Source organism: Gasterosteus aculeatus, chromosome 11, assembly GCF_964276395.1.
Source record: "Gasterosteus aculeatus chromosome 11, fGasAcu3.hap1.1, whole genome shotgun sequence".
Classification (NCBI taxonomy): Eukaryota; Metazoa; Chordata; class Actinopteri; order Perciformes; family Gasterosteidae; genus Gasterosteus; species Gasterosteus aculeatus.
In genome coordinates, this window is record NC_135699.1 from 890,357 (window position 1) to 915,173 (window position 24,817).

At 50.4% G+C, this 24,817-nt stretch overlaps 1 protein-coding gene across 11 annotated transcripts in view; it reads left to right on the forward strand.

The window, feature by feature from the left end:
• The window catches only part of smg1 (SMG1 nonsense mediated mRNA decay associated PI3K related kinase), a 42,786-nt gene extending 18,458 nt beyond the window's left edge, over positions 1-24,328 (forward strand). For all 11 annotated transcript variants that reach the window (XM_040190222.2, XM_078084342.1, XM_078084344.1 and 8 more), the window contains 36 exons: positions 2,252-2,497; positions 2,743-2,894; positions 3,504-3,627; positions 4,609-4,753; positions 4,877-5,015; positions 5,113-5,331; positions 5,568-5,748; positions 6,420-6,581; positions 6,722-6,951; positions 7,777-7,931; positions 8,503-8,725; positions 8,970-9,216; positions 10,327-10,556; positions 10,753-10,998; positions 11,076-11,214; positions 11,397-11,506; positions 11,588-11,809; positions 12,064-12,257; positions 12,361-12,533; positions 12,649-12,928; positions 13,246-13,518; positions 13,601-13,835; positions 14,211-14,422; positions 15,557-15,713; positions 15,837-16,026; positions 17,070-17,350; positions 18,103-18,312; positions 19,452-19,589; positions 19,958-20,110; positions 20,189-20,368; positions 20,640-20,867; positions 21,047-21,258; positions 21,342-21,442; positions 21,765-21,941; positions 22,389-22,495; positions 23,137-24,328. In XM_040190222.2, the coding sequence (XP_040046156.2) occupies positions 2,252-2,497; positions 2,743-2,894; positions 3,504-3,627; positions 4,609-4,753; positions 4,877-5,015; positions 5,113-5,331; positions 5,568-5,748; positions 6,420-6,581; positions 6,722-6,951; positions 7,777-7,931; positions 8,503-8,725; positions 8,970-9,216; positions 10,327-10,556; positions 10,753-10,998; positions 11,076-11,214; positions 11,397-11,506; positions 11,588-11,809; positions 12,064-12,257; positions 12,361-12,533; positions 12,649-12,928; positions 13,246-13,518; positions 13,601-13,835; positions 14,211-14,422; positions 15,557-15,713; positions 15,837-16,026; positions 17,070-17,350; positions 18,103-18,312; positions 19,452-19,589; positions 19,958-20,110; positions 20,189-20,368; positions 20,640-20,867; positions 21,047-21,258; positions 21,342-21,442; positions 21,765-21,941; positions 22,389-22,495; positions 23,137-23,214 (6,749 nt within the window). In that variant the 3' untranslated portion in view covers positions 23,215-24,328. The remainder of the gene's footprint in view (positions 1-2,251; positions 2,498-2,742; positions 2,895-3,503; positions 3,628-4,608; positions 4,754-4,876; positions 5,016-5,112; positions 5,332-5,567; positions 5,749-6,419; positions 6,582-6,721; positions 6,952-7,776; positions 7,932-8,502; positions 8,726-8,969; positions 9,217-10,326; positions 10,557-10,752; positions 10,999-11,075; positions 11,215-11,396; positions 11,507-11,587; positions 11,810-12,063; positions 12,258-12,360; positions 12,534-12,648; positions 12,929-13,245; positions 13,519-13,600; positions 13,836-14,210; positions 14,423-15,556; positions 15,714-15,836; positions 16,027-17,069; positions 17,351-18,102; positions 18,313-19,451; positions 19,590-19,957; positions 20,111-20,188; positions 20,369-20,639; positions 20,868-21,046; positions 21,259-21,341; positions 21,443-21,764; positions 21,942-22,388; positions 22,496-23,136) is intronic.
• The last annotated feature ends 489 nt before the right edge of the window (positions 24,329-24,817 follow it).

The following is a 24,817-nucleotide window of genomic DNA, read 5'->3' on the forward strand; positions in this document are numbered from 1 at the left end:
AGGAAACATTTATTGCCATAATATGTCAGACATACAGGGAATCTGACTTGGCGTTGGAGCGTAACAGCAGACTGTACGACAATGGACGACAAGACAACTGCACGAGGAATAAAATAAATAAATATAATAAATAATGCTATGGGTTAGAAGTATAAGGCTATGGGTTAGTTTAAAATAAAGGAATAAAAGTTAGTTAAAAATAAAGTGCACCAGCGAGCAGAAAGTGAAAGTGACCGGTGGGATGTCAGAGTCAGTCAGTGGGGGACCGGCTCTGTTGATGAGCCCGACTGCCGACGGGAAGAAACTGTTGGTGTGGCGGGAGGTCTTAGTCCTGATGGACCTCAGCCTCCTGCCAGATGGAAGGGGCACAAACAGGTGAGATGGGTCGGATACCATCTTTATAGCTGCTTCAGGGTCTTAGTAGCGAAGTCCATGTCCAAACACGGGAGAGCAACATTAACAACCCATGCTAAAGTAAGCAGACATCAGAGGGCGACTGCTAGCGAAGCTGCTACACCAACCCCATCAGAGGGCGACTGCTAGCGAAGCTGCTACACCAACCCCATCAGAGGGCGACTGCTAGCGAAGCTGCTACACCAACCCCATCAGAGGGCGACTGCTAGCGGAGCTGCTACACCAACCCCATCAGAGGGCGACTGCTAGCGGAGCTGCTACACCAACCCCAGCAGAGGGCTACTGCTAGCGAAGCTGCTACACCAACCCCATCAGAGGGCGACTGCTAGCGGAGCTGCTACACCAACCCCATCAGAGGGCGACTGCTAGCGAAGCTGCTACACCAACCCCATCAGAGGGCGACTGCTAGCGGAGCTGCTACACCAACCCCATCAGAGGGCGACTGCTAGCGGAGCTGCTACACCAACCCCATCAGAGGGCGACTGCTAGCGGAGCTGCTACACCAACCCCATCAGAGGGCGACTGCTAGCGAAGCTGCTACACCAACCCCATCAGAGGGCGACTGCTAGCGAAGCTGCTACACCAACCCCATCAGAGGGCTACTGCTAGCGGAGCTGCTACACCAACCCCATCAGAGGGCGACTGCTAGCGGAGCTGCTACACCAACCCCATCAGAGGGCGACTGCTAGCGGAGCTGCTACACCAACCCCATCAGAGGGCGACTGCTAGCGAAGCTGCTACACCAACCCCATCAGAGGGCTACTGCTAGCGAAGCTGCTACACCAACCCCATCAGAGGGCGACTGCTAGCGAAGCTGCTACACCAACCCCATCAGAGGGCGACTGCTAGAGAAGCTGCTGCACCAACCCCATCAGAGGGCGACTGCTAGCGAAGCTGCTGCACCAACCCCATCAGAGGGCGACTGCTAGCGAAGCTACTTCGTGGCGTTGATTTGGTGGTGTTTGTCATTTAGCTGGAGACATGTGACTTCATTTCCTCACGTGAATAACAGGAGATTGTTTTATTCTTTTCATGATATTCCAACGATGTAATACATCCTTCCGGGTGGCGGGTTGACGGGTCAACGACGGGTAGAGACGGTGCGCCGCGAACCTCAAGGCCCGGCTGCCCCATGTCCCCTGTCCAAGTGTCCCTGAGCAAGACACCACTTAATTGCTCCCCAGGAAAAAATGTAAAAAGCCATGGGTTAAAAATGTAATGTAAGTTGCTTTGGATAATAGTGTCAGCTAAAATAAGCTGTAAAGTAAAAGATAAGAAAGGAACAAAAATGTGTTGGTTTAGGCACCGGTATGTTTTAAAGTATTGTTTTAGCACTGGTATCAGGAAAACCCAAACGATACTCATCCGTAGTAGATAATTGTAAACATAAAAAACAGAGGCCCAATTGAATGTCGGGGGAACAGAACTTAGGAATTGTCATTGTTAGTTTTAAATATTTTCTCACTTTTTATGTCTACAGATAAAATTTCACAACTTGTTTGGTCATGGAAATCAATTGGTCAAAATGTGTATGGACCCTGCCTAAAATGACAATGTGTGACACCCCCACCTGTCCCCTTGTACAACCCTCTCCGGCTGAAGGTTAAACCCGCCGGCTGGTGTTCATGTTTCTAGCTCTGACCTGTTGTCTCTGCTGTGACAAAGCCTTTAAATGTACTATCGTCTTCAGAATGCATGGCCACTGCTGGTTCACCAATAGAAAGCAATGCAACACGAACTGTTTACATAAGGCTGTAAAATAGGGCTGATATCAGTGACAAAAATGTACTTGTACTTGTCTTCAGGCTCTAATATTGCCGTGTCCATTCTTGTCCAGGTTTCTCTTCCACCATAGACGGCCACCTAATGGAGCTTTGTCTGACCGCTGTCAAGTTTGCTCGGAAGAAAGGCAACATCGCCCTGGCATCCCGTCTGCTCAGCCAATGTAGTGACAGGACACCGGAAGAGGATCACCTGGACGAGCTGAACCAGGCCTTCAGGCATCTCACCTTGGAGGGCACTCTGGGCGAGAAGTGGGGCCCAGAGCTGCAGATCGAAAAAGCCAAAGTCCTGAGAACTGCAGGTGATCAACAGTAGTCACTGACGAACCGCACATCGCTATTTAGTTCAGCAAGAACAACGAGAAAACACGAGAGATGCATAGAGAGCTACAAGTCACTAGTGCTTTTTACGTCTAATCATAATGCGTCTCTAAGAGTGAGCCCACAACTCGGCTCTCAGGACATGAAGGCCAACACGGGTTTTACCAAGCGTCTCCAGTGTGTTGTAAAGTTGCTCTGGACGTCAGTTTTCTGTCTCTGCCCTCAGGTCAGTCGATGGCGGCCATGGAGATGCTGAGCGGGGCGGCACTGTCCTACTGCCAGCTGGGGAAGAACGAAGGCGCCGCCTGCCGCTCCTTGCTGACGCTGAGCAAATGGCTGCTGGCCGACTGGAAGGACATGACGCCTCAGCTTAAACAGGCATGCTCACATTCCAACACCGCTCTACAATCACTATATGAGGCTGACATTTGCATGTTGGTAATGGCGCAGAGTCCTCTATGCATCCAAGCATGTTGTCCCCTTTATGTGTGAGTATAGCTTAGAGATGCACAGGTAAGTGTGGGCCAAAAACAGACTTCAATTCCATTTTATTTCAATTTATTGGACACTCTTGACTAAAAATTTACAGTGGTTATTTGTATTAACACCAAATTCCAATGATTGTATTTGATTTTTAGTAGGATAACATCTAATGCTGTGTTATAGGCTTCGTTTTTCATTTTTCTTCAATATCTACTTTATATTGCTGTGAAAACATCTTCAAGTAAATAGCATTCATTCCAGTTTCCCACAAATAACTACATTTTACAGTATAACAATTTGGGTTTTTTAAGCATGGCTTTAGTAAAGCGAGGCAACAATACTGTATCCGTTAGGCCGGGGGGTGTTGGATAAAGAAGACCCAACTGTATTAAAGTACAATTACTGCCACAATCCGTATAACCTTTCACCATGTGAAATCTGCCCAGTTGTAGTGTAGTTCTTCTGTGTGGCATTGTTTAAAGGACTGCTGGTATTCTGCTTCAGGTGGTGAAGAGGTCTGGAGCCGTGAACTCGTCCAATGCTTCCCTTCTGAGCCGCAATGTTGCTGCTCTGCTTGAGCTCCCCCTTGAGGACCAGGGGATCCCCCACATCACAGCTGAGACCTCCGGTAACACGACAGTCCACATAGGCCACCTGCATAATATACACATAATGCATCATGTATATTACTTATTTTCCACTCTGAATAGAGACCAACTGTAGGGGAGCTCTTATGGCTTGTTGGAGACGCTGCAGGGGGCGGGGCTTAACACGTAAAGGCTGCTGTGTGGTGGGATGAGTTCCAGTGAAATGTGGAGGAAGTAGTCTCATGCAAAAGTGCAGGCACCCCTTTGCTTGTTCCTCACGAACACAGATTGCAGTGGTACAATCTTCATTTTTAACTTAGCCTCATTAGCTCGTTACGCTTTGCATTCCATAGAAAGGGAATTATTAAGGAAGTCAATGGATTCCCCACGGAGCAGTGTCCACTCAAATGCTTGTTCAGCAGTGTGCTTTAGGGGAAGGCCAGCATAAGGTCATCCTGGGCGTTTCGGCTCTTTCCTCTTTTGTTAATAAGACATTGAAGGAAGCAGCCCCGGTTTGTGTTAAGGCCAAGAAAGAATACAAAGTGGCAAAGGCAAATAATGGTCAGACGGGTCAAGGACAACCCTCAGACCACCTCCAAAGACCTGCGAGGTCGTCCCGCTGCAGATGGTTCCTTCCAAGGCGGCTCCCCGGACGACTTCCTGTTGTGTTGGTTTTCTGCTACAATCCCCAGAGACGAGCTCTTAAATATCCGTGAAACAACTCCTGTGGAATTACTGGTCATTTTAGTGTATATAGTATATATTATATATATATATATAACACAAAGCCCAACAATATATAAATCAAAGTATGGAGATTATCAGGGGTGCCAGAACTTCCGGCTGTATGTTCCTTAGTTAACAGCAGCTCACCTCATGTTCTTAACGGTTATCCATCGCTGTAGTTATTAACTACACCCCCGTTGGACAGACATGAGACCTGGAGTGCCACATGCACTTTGTTTGCATTTCATGTTTTCCCCGGTGAAGTGACGGGGGGTCTTTGCTCCTTCCCTGTGCAGTGAGTGTAGGAGTTGGGGAGCCGGACTTCGTGTTGGGACAACTCTACCAGATGTCCACCAGCCTGGCTCCAGAGATGGCCAAGTCCTGGGCAGCGCTGGCCAGCTGGGCCTACCGCTGGGGCCGGAAGGTGGTGGATAATGCCAGGTGTGTGTGAGCTGGGATTTAATTCAATCCATTCTTCATAATGTTGTGGTGTTGTCAGTTCGTTCAACTCAACCGATGCATCACCCCTAGAAACGGTGCACTGACAGATGTATATTTTCCCAGCCAAGGGGAGGGGCTGCCTCTTCTCTCTGGGGAAAAAAAGGAGATCGAGGAGCTGCTTCCAGCCACCACCAGCGAAGAAGACAAGGACACCATCTTTAGCATTCTGGGACAGGCCATGTGTCGGCCTACTGGCATACAGGTATTTACACTGTATCTCTGTGTGTACATGTTGTCCCTAAAGTCTCCGGTGGATGCACTTGTGTTCTGTAATGTGACGCCGTGCTGACCGTCTCCAGGACGAGGACCTGGCTCTGCAGCAGGACGACGAGGAGGACGACATGGTGGACGTGATCTGGCGGCAGCTCACATGCTCGTGCCCCTGGCTGGGGGAGGCGGGCCAGCCTGTCACAGACGGTCTGATCCGGGTTTGGAGACGGGTGGTGGACCGAATCTTCGGCCTTTACCGGGTCTCCTGCCAGGCCTATTTTACCTTCCTGAAGCTCAATGCTGGACAGGTGAGGCCGTGGTTTTGCCGCTCCGTACAATAGTGGATTCACCGTCTCACCTGGGCTCCGTACCCGCTTGCCCCCTCCTGTCCCTTTATTTGGGCGTGGGGGGTGACTGGGTATTGGATAGATTGGTCCCGGCTCGATGGCAGCCGGGTCACCGCGGCATGCTGTCATACTGCAGCCATGTGCGCTGGTGGAGACGACTGAGGGCCTTCATTCCAGATGTCTCCTGTGTGTTTTAGGTCCCCGTAGATGAGGATGACCCTAAACTCCTGCTGTCCTATCACAACAGCAAGCAGAGCAACGACGATGTGATCGTCATGGCAACCCTGCGACTCCTCCGTCTGCTGGTGAAACATGCTGGTGAACTGAGGGAGGGGCTGGAGCTGGGCTTAGCCTCCACCCCTACTGCACCCTGGAAGGGTAGGTCACACTACAGGGCAACGGGAGGCACATAATGCGTTCAAACATTAAATGTACAGCGTCCTAACCGTACACACATTACTTTTTGCTGTCTTCGCTGCCTGTATTGTTCCCACAGCAATATGTGAGTGGACCTGGGACCCTCTCGGGGAGACGGGTGGATGCTCTGATGTTGCTGAAGTGACACGCATCAACCTGGTTCACTTTGAGGGTCCTTAAGAACACCATGTGGCTCACGCTGTGTGAGACGCTGTGTGTCTGCAGCTCTCACCAATAGTCCATGTTTGAAATGCATCAGACGTTATTTATCCCAAGAGGGGCATCTAACTTGTACCTTTCAGTCTCAGCGTGTGTAGAGTGCGTAGACAAATTAGATTGTACAGGGATTGTGTGTGTACATATATATCATTTCATGTTCTCTTCTGGGAAACACCTTCAGTGTTTGGAATTGTATGATTCCACTGGCCTGGAACACTTTTATTTTGAGATCTGTTTGATGAAGACGGGGTCCTGTAACCAGGTGCACTCTGAGAAGATGAGATCTAATGGTCCATGTTGAACGAGACACGGGGATCAGATTTGAGTACCCTCTCTGTTACACTTGAGGGAATTTCTCAGCAGCATTTCCAGCTGACTGCGGCCTACATGAACCCTGCTGTCGTCCTCCTCAGGTATCATACCGCAGCTCTTCTCCCGCCTCAACCACCCAGAGGCCTACATCCGACAGAGCATATGCAGCCTGCTGTGTCGAGTGGCCCAGGACTCTCCCCACCTCATCCTCTACCCAGCCATCGTGGGCTCGCTCTCCCTGGGAGGGGAAGCTCAGAACGCCGGTATTGATGGCAATGTTTAGAACGGCTCTCGTTCATTCAATTGCCTCTGGTCAGAAGATAGAAGCCGCCTGTAATGGATGATTATTATTCAGTAAGCTCATTGACAATGTAAATACTCTGAATCTGAACTGTGTTGTCAGGGAGTAAACTTCCGTCAGCTCTGCCCACCTTCTTGGGCAGCATGCAGGCAAAGTGCCTCGGTGGGGAGGAGGAGGAGGCGGAGGAGGAGGCGCCAGACAGTGGCGAGCCAGGAGCGGCCCCAGAAGAGCTGGCAACGTTCTACTCCAGTCAGGACCAAGCCATGATGCAGGACTGTTACAGCAAGATCGTGGAGAAGCTGTCCTTTGCCAACCCGACCATGGTGCTTCAGGTAGGAGGGAGCCCGGCACCACCAGCGCCTCCACACACTGTGGTGTGATTACCTGTGAACGGCTCTGTCTGTGGTGCTTACAGTCAACCAGCTGCCATTGGACTCCAGGCCATCGGTCTGTTTGTGTCACCAGTAAGGGTTCTGCTGGGTTGAGGTCTGGGATGGGCCACTCGTTGTCAATGGCATTTCCTCTCTGGCATAAAGCAGACGTACCCATGACCCCATAGCAGGGGGAACATCCCCACACCCCCTTCAGGCTAGTCGATGTGTTCTTCTGCAGATGCTCTTCCTGCTTAGCTTGTAATTGTCGCAGTACTTCTTTCATCCCCTGAAGCTGATCCTTGGTAGATTGTGGTTTCTTTCTGCCTTTGGTTGCCATTTTAAAGCATTTGACATCACTTTTGCTAAGCAGCCGGTATGTTTTCCTGTCACGGATACACTTTTAAATGGAAGTGCACTGTTCTTCTGAGCTTGGCCTAGAACCACCCGTTTTACTATGCAGCATGACCAGCCACTATTATTCAATGAATCCTTCATTCATTCATCTTTATGTAACGACCGTTTTCTATTACTCTACTACACCTACCAGTATCTTGTCTAAGTGTCCTTAGTGTCCTTGAGCAAGACACCTGACCCCTAATTGCTCCCCGGCCAAAATGTAAAACCATGGGAGTCGCTTGGGATAAAAGCGTCAGCTAAGTGACCTGTAATGCATATTTGGTTTGAGGATACTGAAGGAAGGATTGGCAGAAACGGCCATGAAGGCAGTGGGAAGTGTTGAGAGGGTTGAATCCAAGCTCCTAGCTGCTGCTCTGTGCTGACCAGGTCCAGCAGCTGGTGGGTGAGCTGCGCAGAGTGACCTTGCTGTGGGACGAGCTGTGGCTGGGCGTGTTGCAGCAGCAGCACATGCACGTCCTGCGACGGATCCAACAGCTGGAGGACGAGGTCAAGAGAGTCCAGAACAACAACACGCTGCGCAGGTGAGACTCGGTCAGAGACCAGAAGGCTGCCTTCATCTCAAACTTATTAGATAACATTCAGCTTCTCCTGCTTGAGTCACTCCTGTGTAAGTCTTTACAAAACCATTCACACGTGTGTCAGTGTAAAGCCTTTCTGTAGAGTTAGAGAGTATAAATCCAGAATGATTAGAATCATCTAGAATGCACAAGTGGTAAGAAAGACCTGCACGCAGGAGCTTGTGTTGCTACTGAAGCAGTGAGGTTTGAGAACGTCTGTTGACCTGCTGGGAAGCTTCCTTCAGTGTGTTGATGTTTTTTAAATGATGAATAGATGAGATTGGACACAAACTGACTCTTACTTCTCCTGGATCTTTAGTGTTTTTGTCTAAATCCTCACTGGATGAGATCAGCAGTGTGAGCTCTTTCTGCACCATCAGCTGCATTTTTTTGGTTAAAATCCCTTTATTGTCCATCATCCCTTTAACGATCTGATTTGCACGGGAGGTTGTCTAAATGTGCCGTAGCCTACAGATACCACCTGTTTAAGGTCCATGCTGTATTTGAAGGTTTAGTCCCCTCTGTTGTGTTGCAGAGACGAGAAGACCGCCATCATGCGCGAGAAGCACTCTGCTCTGATGCGCCCCGTGGTTTTCGCCCTGGATCACGTCTGCAGCATCACAGCGGCTCCAGCAGAGACGCCACACGAGACGTGGTTCCAGCAGACCTACGGGGACTCCATCACCTCGGCCCTGGAGCGCCTGAGGAACCCCTCCAACCCTGCCAACCCGGCCAGCAGCTGGCTTCCCTTCAAACAGGTGTGGATCCCCTCAGGGTTCCATGTGTGCTCGATAATGGTTTATTGCATCTGTAATTCCATCACATGTCACGCAGCTGACACTTTGATCCAAAGCGACTTACAATAAGTACATTTCAACCATAAGGAGTCTGAAGATGTGAAGGCTCTCTGTGGTACTAATGTCTTCAGAGAGCTCCTCAGTCTTGATTACACAAAGTCTACAAAAGCTTTTTCAATCTTGAGTCTTGTGTTTTGTGTGTCAGATCATGTTGAGCCTTCAGCAGCGTGCTCAGAAGAGAGCCAGCTACCTGCTCCACCTGGATGAGATCAGTCCTCGCCTGATGTCCATGACCACCACAGAGATGGCGCTGCCCGGCGAGGTGTCTGCATCGGACGCTGTCACCATACAGAGCGTGGGCAACACCATCACTATCCTGCCCACCAAGACTAAGCCCAAGAAGCTCTTCTTCCTGGGCTCAGACGGACGCAACTACCCCTACCTGTTCAAAGGTGGGAGATGGTGAAGTGGACCAATGACTACTCATGTACTTTGTTGTGCTGGTTGACTGTAGTTGGAGGCATCTTGAAGCTACACACGAGTGACTCTCGAATCTAAATCAATATAAAAGTAAAGAGCGTGGCAAATAAAACCAGGTTACCACATGACAGAACCACTGCATCGATTACAAGTCAGGAAATGAGGCCGTAACCTCTTAAACCCGCCCATGTTTTGGGCCTCTGCTCACAATGTGCATACCCATTTTTAAAAAGAGTCTCTCTCTGCAACCTTAGAGTGTTAAATGGCCGCTTGCATTTTCTACCAAAGTACCAAATGATATATTTCACTTGTATACTTGATTTGAGTGACAATATCTCATTTCAATCGTTCGAGCCAATAGATTTCAGCGATGCAAACATGTGGTTGACAGAAGACCAAAAGCGAAGCAAATTATTTGCGCGAGTAGCTTCCATGCAAAGTCAAAGCACAGACGCGACTGGTCGCCTGAAGCAGCCTGGAAGCCGCCGTCATCCAGACGCACTTCCTGGAGGATTCAAGCTGTGCGCCGCGACGGATGACGTCACGAACCCGAACACAACAAATAAAGAGCAGAAATAGTGGTTATTTATTTCCATGGTGGATAACGGAAATTTCAGGCACAAATGAAACAAAATAATAATAATAAAATAATAGTCGCTGCCATTCCACCTAACACGTCACCTGGAACCGCCCAGGATGATCTGAGCGCAGCAGATGAACCTGCTTCAATGTGGAATTACAGGGAAATGACATCTTCGGTTAGCAGGACTCACTTCTAGGTCGTCTGTGGCCTGTCACCTTTAATCTGAGATATTGTGAGTATTTACGTACAGGCAGAAATGCGGCGAGTGGGATGACCAGGGATGGTACGTTGGTAATTCATTTAGTTGTTTGGTTTTGGAGCGTGTACAAATGGCTTACATCAACCTGTATCCCAGGTCCTGCTGTTGAATCTGATCCGTGTGAGCTTTGGGGTTTAAGAGGTTTGAGTTTTTATGAAGTGGGGAAAAACTCAAATGTTGAACTCTGCTGCGTTTTGTTGTGATGGATCGTTGAAGTAATTCCCAACTTGTTTTTCTCAGGTCTGGAGGATCTGCATTTAGACGAGCGCATCATGCAGTTCCTCTCTATTGTCAACACCATGTTCACCAAGATCAACCAGCAAGAGCAGCCGCACTTCCACGCTCGCCACTACTCGGTCACCCCCCTCGGGACGCGGTCGGGACTCATCCAGTGGGTGGACGGAGCCACGCCGCTCTTCGGCCTCTACAAGCGGTGGCAGCAGAGGGAAGCCGTACTGCTAGCGCAAAAGGTGAGTGTCCTCGTAGATCGATGGGATCTGTGGAGGCGCACGATGGATGATGGCGTTTCTCTCTGGCAGATTGCTAAATCCGATTATCAAACTCTTTACTTGATGACAACCTGGTGAACGGCCTCAGTTTGGTCATCAAAGTCGCTGCAGGAAAGCTTCTGTCCAGAGCTAAATGTCTATTTGTTGTCCTCATCAGGCCCAAGACTCATTCCAGCAGCAGCCAGTGCCTCCAGTACCTCGTCCCAGTGAGCTGTACTACAGCCGCATCGGGCCAGCCCTGAAGGCGGTGGGGCTCAGCCTGGATGTGACTCGACGAGACTGGCCTCTGAGCGTCATGAAGGAGGTGCTGAAAGAGTTGATGGAGACCACGCCCTCCAGCCTGCTGGCCAGAGAGCTGTGGTGTTCCTGCACCACGCCCAGCGAGTGGTGGAGGGTCACTCAGGTAATTGAAGCGTGCGGTCAAAGCTTTTCCTCCCCCGTCTTCTGTTGGGTTTTAATTCATTTTCTTTTGTCCTGCAGTCCTACGCCAGATCCACCGCTGTCATGTCAATGGTGGGGTACATCATCGGCCTCGGCGACCGCCACCTTGACAATGTGTTGATTGACATGACCACTGGAGAAGTGGTGCACATTGACTACAACGTATGCTTCGAAAAAGGTCAGTTTCCACGGGGTTAACTCGAGCACTACTGCAGAGGTTACACGCTTTAGTCTGTGTGACTCTGAGCCCGTTCTCTACCAAATCAACATTGTGCTGTATAGAACGTCTCCTTTCAGGTCATGCATCACTCACACACACCATGAGGTCTAATGTCTCCATTGTTCCGCGTGGGTCACTAGGTAAGAGTCTGCGGGTGCCGGAGAAGGTCCCATTCAGGATGACCCACAACATTGAGACCGCCCTTGGAGTCACTGGCGTTGAGGGCATCTTCAGGCTGTCCTGTGAACAGGTCACTGTCACGTCGCCCTGATCTCTGTAGATACTTCCCTCTGTGTTTGTTGCTCTGCTGAAGTCTGATTTGTCGCTTCAGGTGGTTCAGATGATGCGTCGCGGCAGAGAAACCCTGCTCACTCTGCTGGAGGCCTTCGTCTATGATCCCCTGGTGGACTGGACGGCCGGGGGGGAAGTGGGCTTTGCTGGTGCCGTGTATGGAGGAGGAGGAGGCCAGCAGGCTGACAACAAGCAGAGCAAGAGGGAGATGGAGAGGGACATCACGCGCTCTCTGTTCTCCTCCCGGGTGGCTGAGATCAAGGTGAAGTCAGGAATGCCGGCTACTAGCCGCTGTTGTCCATCTGAACGGTCCCTTCCCAAGCTCACTCACACCATGTCTTGTTTATTTACGTTTACTACAACCAACCAAGCAAGGATAATGGCTGTCCGTCATCCCTGCATCATCAGACCAAACGTTAGTTTACCAGAAACAGGGAGGCGCTGGTAGAGCTGCGTCGTCGGGTTGGAGAAGATGCACGTACCATTATGAAGTTGGACTGTGTTGACTGTGTGCAGGTGAACTGGTTTAAGAATCGTGATGAGATGCTGGCAGTGCTGCCGTCCGTAGAGGAGGCTGTGGAGGAGTACTTGGTCCTGCAGGAGCTGCTCTGCCAGGGGGAGAAGCTACAGGCCAAACTGCAAGAGGAGATGGCCTTCCTGGAGGAGGCAGAGAACCACCCCGACCATCTGATCCTCACCCTGGAGCAAAGGTCTGAGACGGCACCGATTGAAGGACCCGCGCGTCTTTAGTTGTTTCCTTCTCTTGGTGCAGACGCCTCTGAACGCGTGTTTAAGCAGCCCTCCCTGTCACAGGTACTCTGAACACACCCAGCTGCAGTCGCGGCAGCGGACTGTGCAGGAGGCCATTCAGAGCAAGCTAGCGGACCTGGACCAGTGGATCTCCCAGTACCAGGCGGCATTTTCCAACCTGGAAGCCGCCCAGCTGGCCAGCTTACTGCAGGACATCAGCAGCCCCATAGATCTGGGTAGGATTAGAATGGATAAAAACCATTCTCCACATGATGTACTTACCAATGAGTCATTTAATATCTCTAAACCAGCGTGGTGAATACTTTCTTGTTTGCTGTCCGTCCCGTCCAGGCCCTCCTAGCTATGTGCCAGCCACGGCCTTCCTGCAGAACGCGGGCCAGGCCCACCTCATCAGCCAGTGTGAGAGCCTGGAGGCGGAGGTGAGCGCTCTGCTGCAGCAGCGCCGCGGGGCCCTCCGAAGCTGCTTGGAGCAGCTGCACAGCTATGCCACGGTGGCTCTGCTGTACCCGCGGTCTACCCTGCTGCTTCACCGCGCCCACCAGTGGAAGGCCTGGTTGGAGGAACTGCTGAGAGACATGACAGTGGAGCACTGCCAGCACATCTACAGACAGTAAGGACATGCAGAGGCATCACATTCCATTTCTGGTCCTCATTGGGAAGTGGTGATCTGGGCCTAGACCTCAAATCTGGGGTCGGGCTTTAAGCCGTAACTGCATTTGATCCAATGTACTCCACATTTCCTCCAAATAGTCAAATTGAGCATCTGTTTTCCATCAATGAGTGAAGTGATGCAAGTGTAGTCAAGACTTTTTTCAAGCCGTGGCGGCATTGTGAGTCAACAAGTACTGGTTGTTCTTTCCATTCCCGCTATTAGAATTAGTGAGATGATGTGGTGGCGCTTTGTGCTCTCCTGCCGTCCCTTCACAGGTACGAGGTGCTGTTTGCGCCCCAGCCCCCCGTTGCCTCCTGCCAGCTCCTGTCCAATGTGGAACTGACTTTGCAGCACCAAGTGGCCGACACCAACGACCGTGTGATGCACCAAGCGGAGCGGCTGAAGGCTGAGGGCACAACGTGCGCTGCCTGTGAGGAGCAGCTGCAGGAGATAGAGCACTGCATCACCGTGTTCCTCGGGGAGAACGGAGAGCCGGGTTCCCTCAGCCTGGCTGCTATCATCACTTCTGCCCTCTGCTCACTCAGCAGGTTCACCACAAATCCTTCCACATAGGACGTGTATCAAACCTTCCCATTGTTGCAGGTGACCAGATGTTGTATGTTTTTCCAGACGGAACCTTGTGATGGAGGGAGCAGCAGCCAGTGCTGGAGAGCAGCTGGTGGACCTGATCTCCCGGGATGGGGCTTGGTTCCTGGAGGAGCTCTGCTGTATGATTGGGAACTTCAGTGCCCTGGCAACACTGCTGCAACGCTGCCCACTCCTGCCCCATGACCTGGACATGCCCGCTCCCTCAGCCATCACTCAGACCGTCTACCTGGTCAGCGCCGTGTACACCTGTTTGCAGGTAGATGCACCGTGAAATGAATCCACGCAGTTCACACCAATGAACATCAACCCATAAAACAAACCTGCATGGTAGCTGCTCCATGTCAGTCCAAAGGGTTAACACAGCTGGACAGAATTCGCTTGGAAATTGTTCCACTTTCAGAATGACTGATGACCTTTAGACTCTGGATGTAAAGATACCTTCTTATTTCTGGTTTTAGTGCTTTGTGGTTTGGGTTTAGTGATTCCCGCGTGTGCGGTGGTACAGCTGTGTTCTTACTGGGCGGCTCGCAGGTGTGACTGTGATGCCTGTTTGAAGACAGCAGGCCGTTCCACCGGGGGCAAGAAAGGAGAAGCAATTGGTGACGCTGCTTTGTCGTGGTATTGATTCCAGGAACTGAACAACAACTTCCGTCAGATCATCTTTCCGGAGGCTGTGCGCTGCACGGTCAAAGGAGAGCCCACCTTGGAGTCCATGTTGGTGGAGCTGGAGCAGCTGGTGGAGCAGAGCTCCGATGGTCTCGGCCTGCAAGGTTTGGTGGACAGTCTGCAGGCCCCCACCGGCCTGGACCACGATGGGCGCAACCACTGCCTCCACATCACCAGGTGAGTCGGCCCTGTGGCTGCTGCCCCGGTCCCCTGACGTCAGCATCAACGGATACGTCACTGTGCTCTACAGAGCGCGACAGGAGGCCTCATTAGCGTCTGTGTGGGGTCTTATTTTATAGCACGATTCAATGTGGTTTATAAAGTAACTTACTACAATGATGGTAATAACTTTGTGTGTGCGTGTGCATCTGATTATTTTGATAATCGGTTGTTGTTGTTTTGTCTTTGATTAATCAATGAATGTGATCTGAAGCTTTAATTTCCACCTCTGTTCTAAAACAGAACTGAAAATCCACATTGCAAAAATACTCCCAGTCCACAAGGTTTCTCCTTGAACACAATTTATAAAAAAAATAAAGAAAAATACAAATCAGAAAATGTAACCGGATACTCAGAACTTGTTTTCCACACGACACTCAAACATCCCCCATGTTCACTTGAAGCTTATTCATTCAATTATTACCATCGTTGTAGTGCAAGTTAAGTAAATTCATACAGCTAAAAAAATAACCAAGTGATATGAGATGAATTTAAAATTGCATTGAAAGTACAACACACAACAATACCCGAAGCACAAAATGACAACAGATAAATGGTCCAAAAAAGGCGAGTGAATAAAAAGGTGTATTTGGTCTTTACTGTTGTTATTAGCAGCTAACGCTAGCCCGATCAGCTGGATGAGGAGTAAACAGCTGCAGGCTCCTGACGTGCTGCTCCGGGCCGCTTTACGCTGACTTTGCATATTTTGCCATTGACACTTTTTTACTTTAGTTGGTGTGAAATGCTCACACACCGTCTCTGCCTGCGCCATGTGACTCCGCCACGTCTCCGCTAATCATTGCATGACACAACCAACCAGTAATGAAGTGCGTTGCCCACGCTTCTAAAGACCGATTTCATTGGTCAGTTGTTGCAGCCCTAGCGTCTGTGGGGCAGAGAGGGAGCGCCGGGAACCGCAGCGTTGGTGGTTCAAGTCCCGGCTGCCCCATGTCCAAGTGTCCCTGAGCAAGACACCTAACCCCTAATTGCTCCCCGGGCAAAAGCCAAAAGTCATTAAACATGTAACGTAAGTCGCTGTGGCTGTTTGGGGCTGACCCGCTGTGAGATAACGCGCTGCCTTCCTGTGCTCAGGGTGCTGCGTGCTCAGTACTCGGAGCTCATCCAGCCTCGCAGTGTGGACGGACCGGGCCAGGACACACCCAAGATGTCCGCGGGTCAGATGCTGCTGGTGGCCTTTGATGGCATGTTCACCCAGCTAGAGGCGGCGTTTGGACAGCTCACAGAGAAGGTACAAGCTGCAGTAAACGTCGTCTCCGCTGGCTCTGGTTATTGCATGTTGCTGTTGGTACGAGCCCCTCGGCTGGTCACAGGCCTCTGCTGCTAAACCAGTGATTCTCCTCACCTCCCCCAGCTGAGTTCTCTGGAGGTTCCGGCGGCCTGGAGGAAAGTGGATGTTCTGAGGGAGGCTCGGGCCGCGCAGCTCCACTTCTTTGACAGCGCGAGTCAGCGGCAGCTCATGGAAGACGTATTCTTCCTCAAAAGACTGCAGACCATCAGGGACTTCTTCCGACTGTGTGCCTCCTTTGCTCAGACTCTGTCTGGTAAGCCGATAAGCAACACCCTTCTCTCTCTCTCGCTCTGTGTGTGGGGGTGGAACGATGTTACTTCCTTTTCATCTTTCTTCTGTGATTTGGAATAATAAGTCCGTAAGAGGCAGTGCGGCGGTCACCATATCGAAGTTTACATTTGATGCCACTGAACATAATGACGATATGATAGCATAGTAAAAGAAGTGCACTCTTTCAAAGAACAAAGAACGTTTTATTCCTCACAACAGGTGGACATTAGAATCAGAATGTGAAAAAAATATATTAAATAAAAATAAGTGCAAGGGACACGGAGCGGGCGAAGCATCGGCTGCGATGCGGTCGGGTTTGAGAAAAGGTGTCATGGGGGAAGACGCCGCGGCAGCCGGGAGAGACGGAGCGGCCCGGGAGGGACGCAGGACGGCGCCCTGCGCTGATTGGCTCTCCTCTGTCATGTTCCCACACCGGAGCTAAAGAAGTAATTGTCTGTAAACAACCCCACCTGGTAACGCTGCCGCTCTGCGCGCATGGAGGCGCTGCCTAAGCTCCGCCTCCCACAATGAAAGCAGACTAGAGGGAAGCGTGATGGACTAAAATGGTGGAGACGTTAATTTATGTGTGACATTGTGCCATGTGTCAATATGCGACGGCTGTCAGGCGGGAACACGGATCGTACAGATTGACTCATGCATCGTTAGATTGGTGCAGCCTTACGTTATGGAGACCGCTGGCTGTGTGAGAAGCCAAACGCCAACGTGGGGTACAAAGAACATTTGTGCAATGCTCGCTAACTGCTACTTTAATACACACCACACAGTTGTTTGGTCAACAGGATCCATCCCTTCCCAGAAGCATTGGTTACTTTAAACTGGTCTTCATTTTAATTCCCATTCGATTGTGGAAACCTGGATTTCTCTTAACAAAATAACATTTTAAGAGAAGACCGGTGAGCACATTGATTACGTTATGACGGTGTGTTTCCCTCGACTGGAGATGCCTGAATGTCCTGATTGATTAACGGTGAGGCTCACAGTCAGCTGTCCCACATATGCCTGCAGGTACCCCGTCCCCAGCGGAGGACCTGTTACCTACCAACGGGCCGGTGGGTCTGGGGAAGCCTCTGTACCGGCGGCCCAGTGCCGCAGGGTCCGGTGCCGCCGTGGTCAGCGAGGACCAGATGAGCCGCCCCATCAAGGCCTTCACGGCCGAATTTGTTCGTCAGATGCTGATGGGTCTGTCCGGCCAGGCCATCGGGCTGGCCCTGTGCAGCACCCTGTCCGCCCTCGGCCTGGACGTGGTCTCCCAGGTGGAGGCCAAGGACTTCGGTGCCGACAGCAAGGTAGGAATGAGCGGGTTCTAGTGGTGGTGGTCTGAAGTACATCGGATCAGGAACTCGCACTAATGTCTTTCTCTACATGAAGCTGCTCGCTCTGATTTCTCTGCCCGGCGTGCGTCTAATTGCACCGTCAGTCAGGGAAAGTGTTGATTCATACTATTATCTGCACCTTTTCACTAATGAAAAACTTTTTTATGTTAAAAATTTGTTTGCGTTTAAGTCTTTATTTATTGCTTGAGTCACAATCTCTTTGGGTTTTCTTTCCCCAACGCGAGGGTCCGAGCACACAGGGGGTCATATGTTGGACCTATGCTGAGGCAAACTTATGATTTTGGGCTCTACAAATTAAACCGAACTGGAATAAATTCATCTCATTCAGCAATCAGGACCATTTATTGCCAAAATGTCACATACAAGGGATCTGACATGGCGTGGTGCATAACATCAGACCGTAGGACCTTTATTTCAAGTGCTGATGCTTTTATTGTGCTGCCCGCTTGTCTCCTCCATGTCGTGCTGAGTGATCAGAACCAAAGCCCGTGTGCCTGCTTTTAGAGTTCGGATAGTATTGTAAGGATACTTCATAACGCTGTAGGCAGATCTGCTACCGTACTCTATGGAGATGCTGTGTGTGTAATCCCCATTTTGCTAAATCTAACTTATTAATATTATCTTCTTGGGTATACTGGTATACTGTCTAGCTGATAGGAAGAATAGTTGGACCTCTAACGTTCCCACTCGTGGTGGCTCTGAAGGTGTCTCTGGAGGAGCTGTGTAAGAAGGCGGTGGAGCAGGGCCTGGCGTCGGGCCGGCTGTCCCAGCTGCTGCTGAACCGAGCCACGGTGCTGGCCTCGTCCTACGACACGGCCTGGAAGAAAGTGGACCTGCTGAGGAGGCTGGACGCCAACCTGGAGGCCGCCAAGGCCAGCCTGCAGAGGAGCCAGCTGCACATCGCCATGTTCCAGGTACCGGCAGGCACAGAAAAGGAGTTTGAATTAAAGCTGCGCGCAGCGATGGACGGCTGGACGCCGCTCTGCAAACTTTATCTTTAACATTGTTACGGTCTTAGATCCTGGTCAAATGTTGACAGAAACGACCGGTTCCATTTGAGAGGAGAAGAGTATAAAATAAAAACCAGTAAGTCCCCGTTGCCGTTAAGTGGCGCTGTGGATGTCTACGCGGTAAGGAAGTGTTGTGTGTAAAACACTTCAATTGTCGTGGCTAATGGTGTTTGTTGCCGACGCTCCGCGCTCACATGTGTGTCTGAAGGTCACACTGCTCAGGTGTTAATCTCTGAGAGGAGTTTGGTCTTTTTCAACCCCCAAAACAGGCTGTAAATGCAACTCTTCACTGCACCGCCCCCTATTATTCAAATGTCTAGGAATGCGATATTGACATATGCTACAAATTGTGAGCGCAGGCAAAGTCATTTGGAAGTTTTGTGTCTTGACATATTAAGCCGCACCCCTTAGAAGTTCAATGGTCCATAACGTCTCAAAACAATGAGATATCAACAAGCCTTATGGGTTTCCTGATGACATTGAACCAATAATGATCCACAGAAAATTTAGTGAGAATCTGAATCATATTTAGGGGAAAAGGTGTTTTTACCCAAATTTAAAATGGCAGAAAATCGAAATAGCTGCATTTAAATGCCATTGAATGCACTTATTGTACGTCGCTTTGGATAAAAGCGTCAGCTAAATGACATGTAATGTAATGTAATGATTGACTTTTTTGTAGCAAGTCAAGTCAATCGGGCATTGGGGAAAAAACTGGCCTTTTGTGGTACTTTTCATATTTCTAGGGGGCGCTCTACATTTCTTCATACCCAAATAAAATATCACAACATCACCAGTCCTGATATGCATGTTAAGCAACGTTTGGGATATGATAACGCCCCCAAAAGGCAAAACACAACTCGGGGAATGGGATGAAAAGCTTTAACGGCTGTTGTACGTAGTCTGTCATTTACATAACATCTCAAAATAATCCCACCTTTGTTGCATAGGAGCTCCACTGGAAGCCTTAGGCTTCGTATTGCATGTGAGAGTGGAGCTGTGATGAAGGTTGACCTCCAGCTTTTGTGTGTGTCCCCTTCCAGTGGCAGCATGAGGACGTTCTAGGCCCCAACAATCAGCCGCTAAGCGTCAGCATTCTTCCTCGCTCAGTCATACTCGGCAACATGAAGAAGAAGCTGTACAAGCTGAGTCAAGATGAGGGATCCATCATGGCCATCCAGGTCAGGTCGCACCGCACATCACCTGCACCGCACATCACCTGCACCGCACATCACCTGCACCGCACATCACCTGCACCGCACATCACATCACCTGCACCGCACATCACATCACATCACCTGCACCGCACATGCACATCACATCACATGCACCGCACATCACATGCACCGCACATCACATCACATCACCTGCACATCACATGTACCGCACCGCACATCACATGTACCACACTGCAGGTCTTTTTATTCATGTGCTTTATTTTGTTGCACAAACTGTGAGGGTTCTCGTATTCAGCTGCCACCAACCTGTTTTACTTCTTTAGGCCAGGACATAGGTGTGTTTTGACGTGTCTGACTGTTGGTGGTTTCAGGAGAAACTGGCGTCGCTGGAGGCCAGTATTGAGCAGCGCCTAAAGTGGGCTGGGGGAGCCAACCCGGCCCTGGCCCCCGTCCTCCAGGACTTTGAGATGACCATTAGAGAGAGGCGCTCCATGGTGGCCCGAGAGAACCAGCGCAGCAGCCAGGTAGCACTGCTCAAGGGCCCATTCCCAAAGCTTAAGTGACTGGACTCTCTCTTAGGTTCCTTGCTATGTTTTTTTCAGGTCACCTTCTTGTGCTCCACCATACTGAACTTTGAAAGCCTCCGGACCCGGTCCCCCGAGGCCCTCAACATGGACGCAGCGCTGTTTGAGCTGCTGAAACGCTGCCAGCAAACCTGCTCCTATGCTGCCCAGTTTAGCAGCACAGTTTCCCCACTGGAACTCCAACTCCTGCTCAGACTGGTGGGTGTGGCCTCTGTGAGGTCCACTCTGCAGCAGTCACATGTTGTATATTTCTATTTCAAAAATGTATTCAACACACTGCACATTGAATAAGGCCGTCACTCCGGTCCAGTTCAAGTGCATCGGCGTTGGATGATCTGTTCCCACATTTTCCGCCGTTGTGCATCCAAATTCACTACGATTCAGTCTTCGGTGGCACAATGCGGCGTCAGTCAGTGGTCTTTGTCTTTGAAAGAACCAACCCTTCACACGGTACCTTTCTGCTCCACAGAGTCCAGTGCTGGACCTGCCCATAGGCAGCTCTGATTGGCTGAGCTGTGCCCAGAGGCAGCTGGAGGAGGAGCTGAGCGTTGAGCGGAGGACTCAAGAGGAGCGGGAGCAGCAGCTGGAGTCCTGCGGGGAGACTCTGCAGCTCCTGGTCGACTCCATCAAGACCATCCTGTCCAACCACAACCGCCAGCTGGCTGACGTCAAGCACCTGCTCAAAGCCATGTCCAAGGTACCAGCCCTGCTCTTTATCACAGTCATACTTGTGTGGTACCTGTATCCGCCCTCTGTCTCTCTGGGTATTTATTTTGCACTGTGTTGAGGGTTGTGAATGTCAGACTTGGACAGCTGTGTTTGTAATGTTTGCGCTGCGACCAGCAGTCATCCAGCAGTGTTACTGGTGTCCTACAGGACGAGGAGGCGGCGTTGGCCGATGGTGAAGACGTGCCATATGAGGGCAGTGTGCGTCACTTCCTGTTGCTGTACAAAGCCTGGCAGGACAACATCCAGCTGGTGCTGTTCACCGTGGTCCAGGCCAGCGGGCAGCCTCGCAACCAGGAGCAGTTTGAACTGCTGGAGGAGATTCCTGACACCCTGAAGGAGCTGCACTCGCAGAGCCAGAGGTACGCGCCGCCGTCCGCTGTCCCACGCGCCTTTCATTGCCCTGTGCAGATCCTGTATGAACCATACGTGTGCCTCACCGCAGCGTGTACAACGGCCTGGTGGGCTTCGCCTCCCCGCTGGTGACGGACCGAGACGGCGAATGTTCCAGTCCTATTTCCGCCGCGCAGACAAGCTTCGCCGCAGGTAAGACACAGACGCTGTCTCCGCTTGCCCTCATTTCAGTGCCCCGATGACCACGCAAGCCAGATCACACAAACTGCTCAATTATGGCAAGAATGGGGCGCACAGCAATGTTGTTGTCAATTGGACGGGACACCGACAGGAATGCAGCTGTTGGTGATGCAGCTCGTGGGTCAGTTCAGAAGGACTCTTCTAAGGAGCTCCAGTCCTGTGGATCAATAGAACGTTTCACATGTTAAAACACATCAGTCTGTGTGGGAAACGCACTCCAATGTAATCGTGATGTACTTTGAATTGAATATTGTCCTGTTTTGTTTCACTTTAGCTGTCAAATGCAGTGGGGTGAAGACCCAGCCGGACTCCATGTCCCAGAATGCCCGCAAAGCTCTGCCACGCAACCTGGGGACCCCCACTGACACCCCACCCAGCACTCTGATGATTAACAGCAAAGGCCCCAATCCCAGCCCCAAGAGGGCTGTACGGGACCCCAAGACGGGACGAGGTATTTGTCCTCTCCTCGCACGTGTCATTATTAAGTCTGTAGTGACGCCGTGAGCATAAAAGTCACTTTTTCAATCAACTAAGTCATGGCGGTCTCATCCGGCGGGCCGCACAGGACCCCCGGGGGGCCGGATCGCAGGCACCACCTTCCGGCTGGTTTGTTTAATGTCACCTCAGCAGAACCCAAGTCATCGTTTAGGGGACTTTTCCATACTTGTATTTAGTTTTTTCACCTAGAACATGTTTGCATGATTTAATGAGGAGGATTGTAGTTCGTCTGTCTGAAACGTACCATGTTAGAAGCTTACTACCATATGAGACCTTAACGCCGACTTCGTCCAGGGGACGAAGGGTCAGGTGGTTGAGCTCAGCTTAAGCCCCCCCAGGGGACCCGTTGAGCCTCATGATGGGGGCAGTAGTTGTGTTAAATCCTGCTGTGTTGTTCCAGCTGTCCAGGAGAGGAACTCGTACGCAGTTAGTGTGTGGAAGAGGGTGAAGGCCAAGCTGGAGGGCAGAGACATCGATCCCAACAGGAGGATGAGCGTCACAGAGCAGGTGACACACACACGCGTCTCATGGCAGATTGAAGCCAAACCAGCTTTGCATTATAACTAACTGTCCTACACACCTGGGCTGAAGGGAGAGCGTGTTATGAGTATCTACGCGTTTCTTCTTCCTATAGCTCTGCTGATCGATTGGCCAGTCCAGTTTTACAAGTGAACATTCTCCACACAAAGCTTCAACGGGGGGAAAGAGAAGGGAACCTCAGGCTCTCCAAGGACAATCTATTAGCAATATCGTTGTTTAACATTTTTATTTTCACATTAGAATAACAAAAATGTTAAAGTTTCTGGGCCCTGCGTGGGCGAACGGCCCACCAGACGTGGGGTGGCCAGTAGTCACACTAAAGAATCCCAGACCTCCTTGGGGGAAACACGTATGTGGGAGTTAAGTAAAGCGTGATCAGACAGTAACGTTAACATTTTACCTCCTGGTCTTTGTTTTGATTCCCAAAGAGAAGCATCAGGCACAAGAACCATAGCAACGCGACCATGCTGAGAACATCAGCTTTATTTTAGCCAATACTCGTCCTTAGGATCTATTCAGGACATCTCCTAACCACGTTGACGGGGCGTCATCGTAATGTCCACTAGGTGTTTCTCTTTGTGTTGTAAAGCTGCAACGTTTTGTTGCAGGTGGACGTTGTCATCAAAGAGGCCACCAACATGGACAACCTGGCCCAGTTGTACGAGGGCTGGACTGCCTGGGTGTGATTGCTACGCCACGTCATGTCTTTGGTCCAACAAAGGCTTGGAGATCCACCAGAGTCCAGCAGGTCTGGGGTGTCGGAACAGCAGCACCGGGCCACACTGGGGGGAGGACATGGGAAGCGGCTGCTAAGTCCGCCCTCCCAAACTCCTGGGAACCCAAACTGGGGCAGCGACCCAGTAGCACTGCTGCAACCACACTCCCCAACCACCGGCGATCGGGCCAACACAACGCTTTGTGGGCCTGTGGCCCCGCCTTCCTTTCTGGGGTTTGACCAGGCACTGCAGCGCCGAATGGGGGCAGGAGGGATAAGGCCTCCTCAACTTAGAAATACCTTCCCCCCTCACCTGCATAGCTCACTATCAAATCGTACCCATAAACATCTCTGCATCCTGTTGCGCCAATCAAACTCTGCCTGAGGGCAGGAGGAAGCAGGGAGCGAGCTGAGGAACCCCGCTGGCGTGCAGTGGATGGGACTTCACCGGGGCCGAGTGGGCGTCCACCTGTTTATCACCAATCCTTTCCTCAGTGGCGTTGTGTTTGTGATTGGCCAGAGGGTTGTACAGTTGGGCAGTAACAATGAGGATGAAGGTTCAATAGGTTTATCCCACCTGAAGCCTGAAACGAAGGGGAAACAATAATCCAACTGTACTTTGGTTGATAAACGTAAATACATTTACACATATCTCAATAAAGGATTAAGTGGATTTGTTTTCTCAGGAAGGTTCTTTGTGCTTCTGTGGATGAAAGTGAAACGTTCTGTCATGTCTAATAGTTTGCGATGGCTCATCTGTGCTTCGAATGGACATTTAAAGGGGAATTCACTTAGAAAATGGACGGCCCCATCTGATTATTTTTCTTCTGTGTGCATCACTAGTCTGTGTAGCTTTATAACGATGTTCAGTCCTTCTTTAGCCACAACTGTAGGAGTAGATTTTTGAAGCTGTTGCTTGCCTCATACAAATCCCACCCCTCCCTAATGCTTGCATTTTATTAATCTTGAGCTTCTAGTTTTACATTTTTAGTAGGAGAAATTACGTTTTTGGTGTTAGTGCAAATTGTTTATTCTTAAAGCTTTTATTGGATTTTGTTGGATAACAAATAAACATGGAACTGAAATGGGTCAAGTGTTTTATTTAACAATAAAGTCTTTACATGAAATTCACAACATAAACTGCCAGTGCAACAGCCTTCATTGCTGTGGCTATTGGTACCAAGGATTGAGTCCTCACACCTTCACCATTTTGCCCCTTGCCATGTTTCCATTGGGTGCTTTTGCAATCCGGTAAGGACAATATGAACCTTGCAGTCACCATCAGATTACACTGCTTCATTATCTATCTGATCTTTTCTGTCCATGCAGTCGGGTGATGTCTGTACATCGACTGCCATTGGGGAATAAATCTCGTCAGCTCATCTGCTTGCGTGGTGACCAAACAGAACTTGGTAGTGCTAATTAGTAAGCAATGATTGCTAATTAGCACTACCAACGGACACATTTTCATTCAAAAGCAACCCTGGCTGACTCCAGCATTGTTGTAAGGACCCAAGTGGTGCTTGCTTTGTTGGACTCTTGTGCAAGTTATGGATTGGCCTCAACGAAAACCA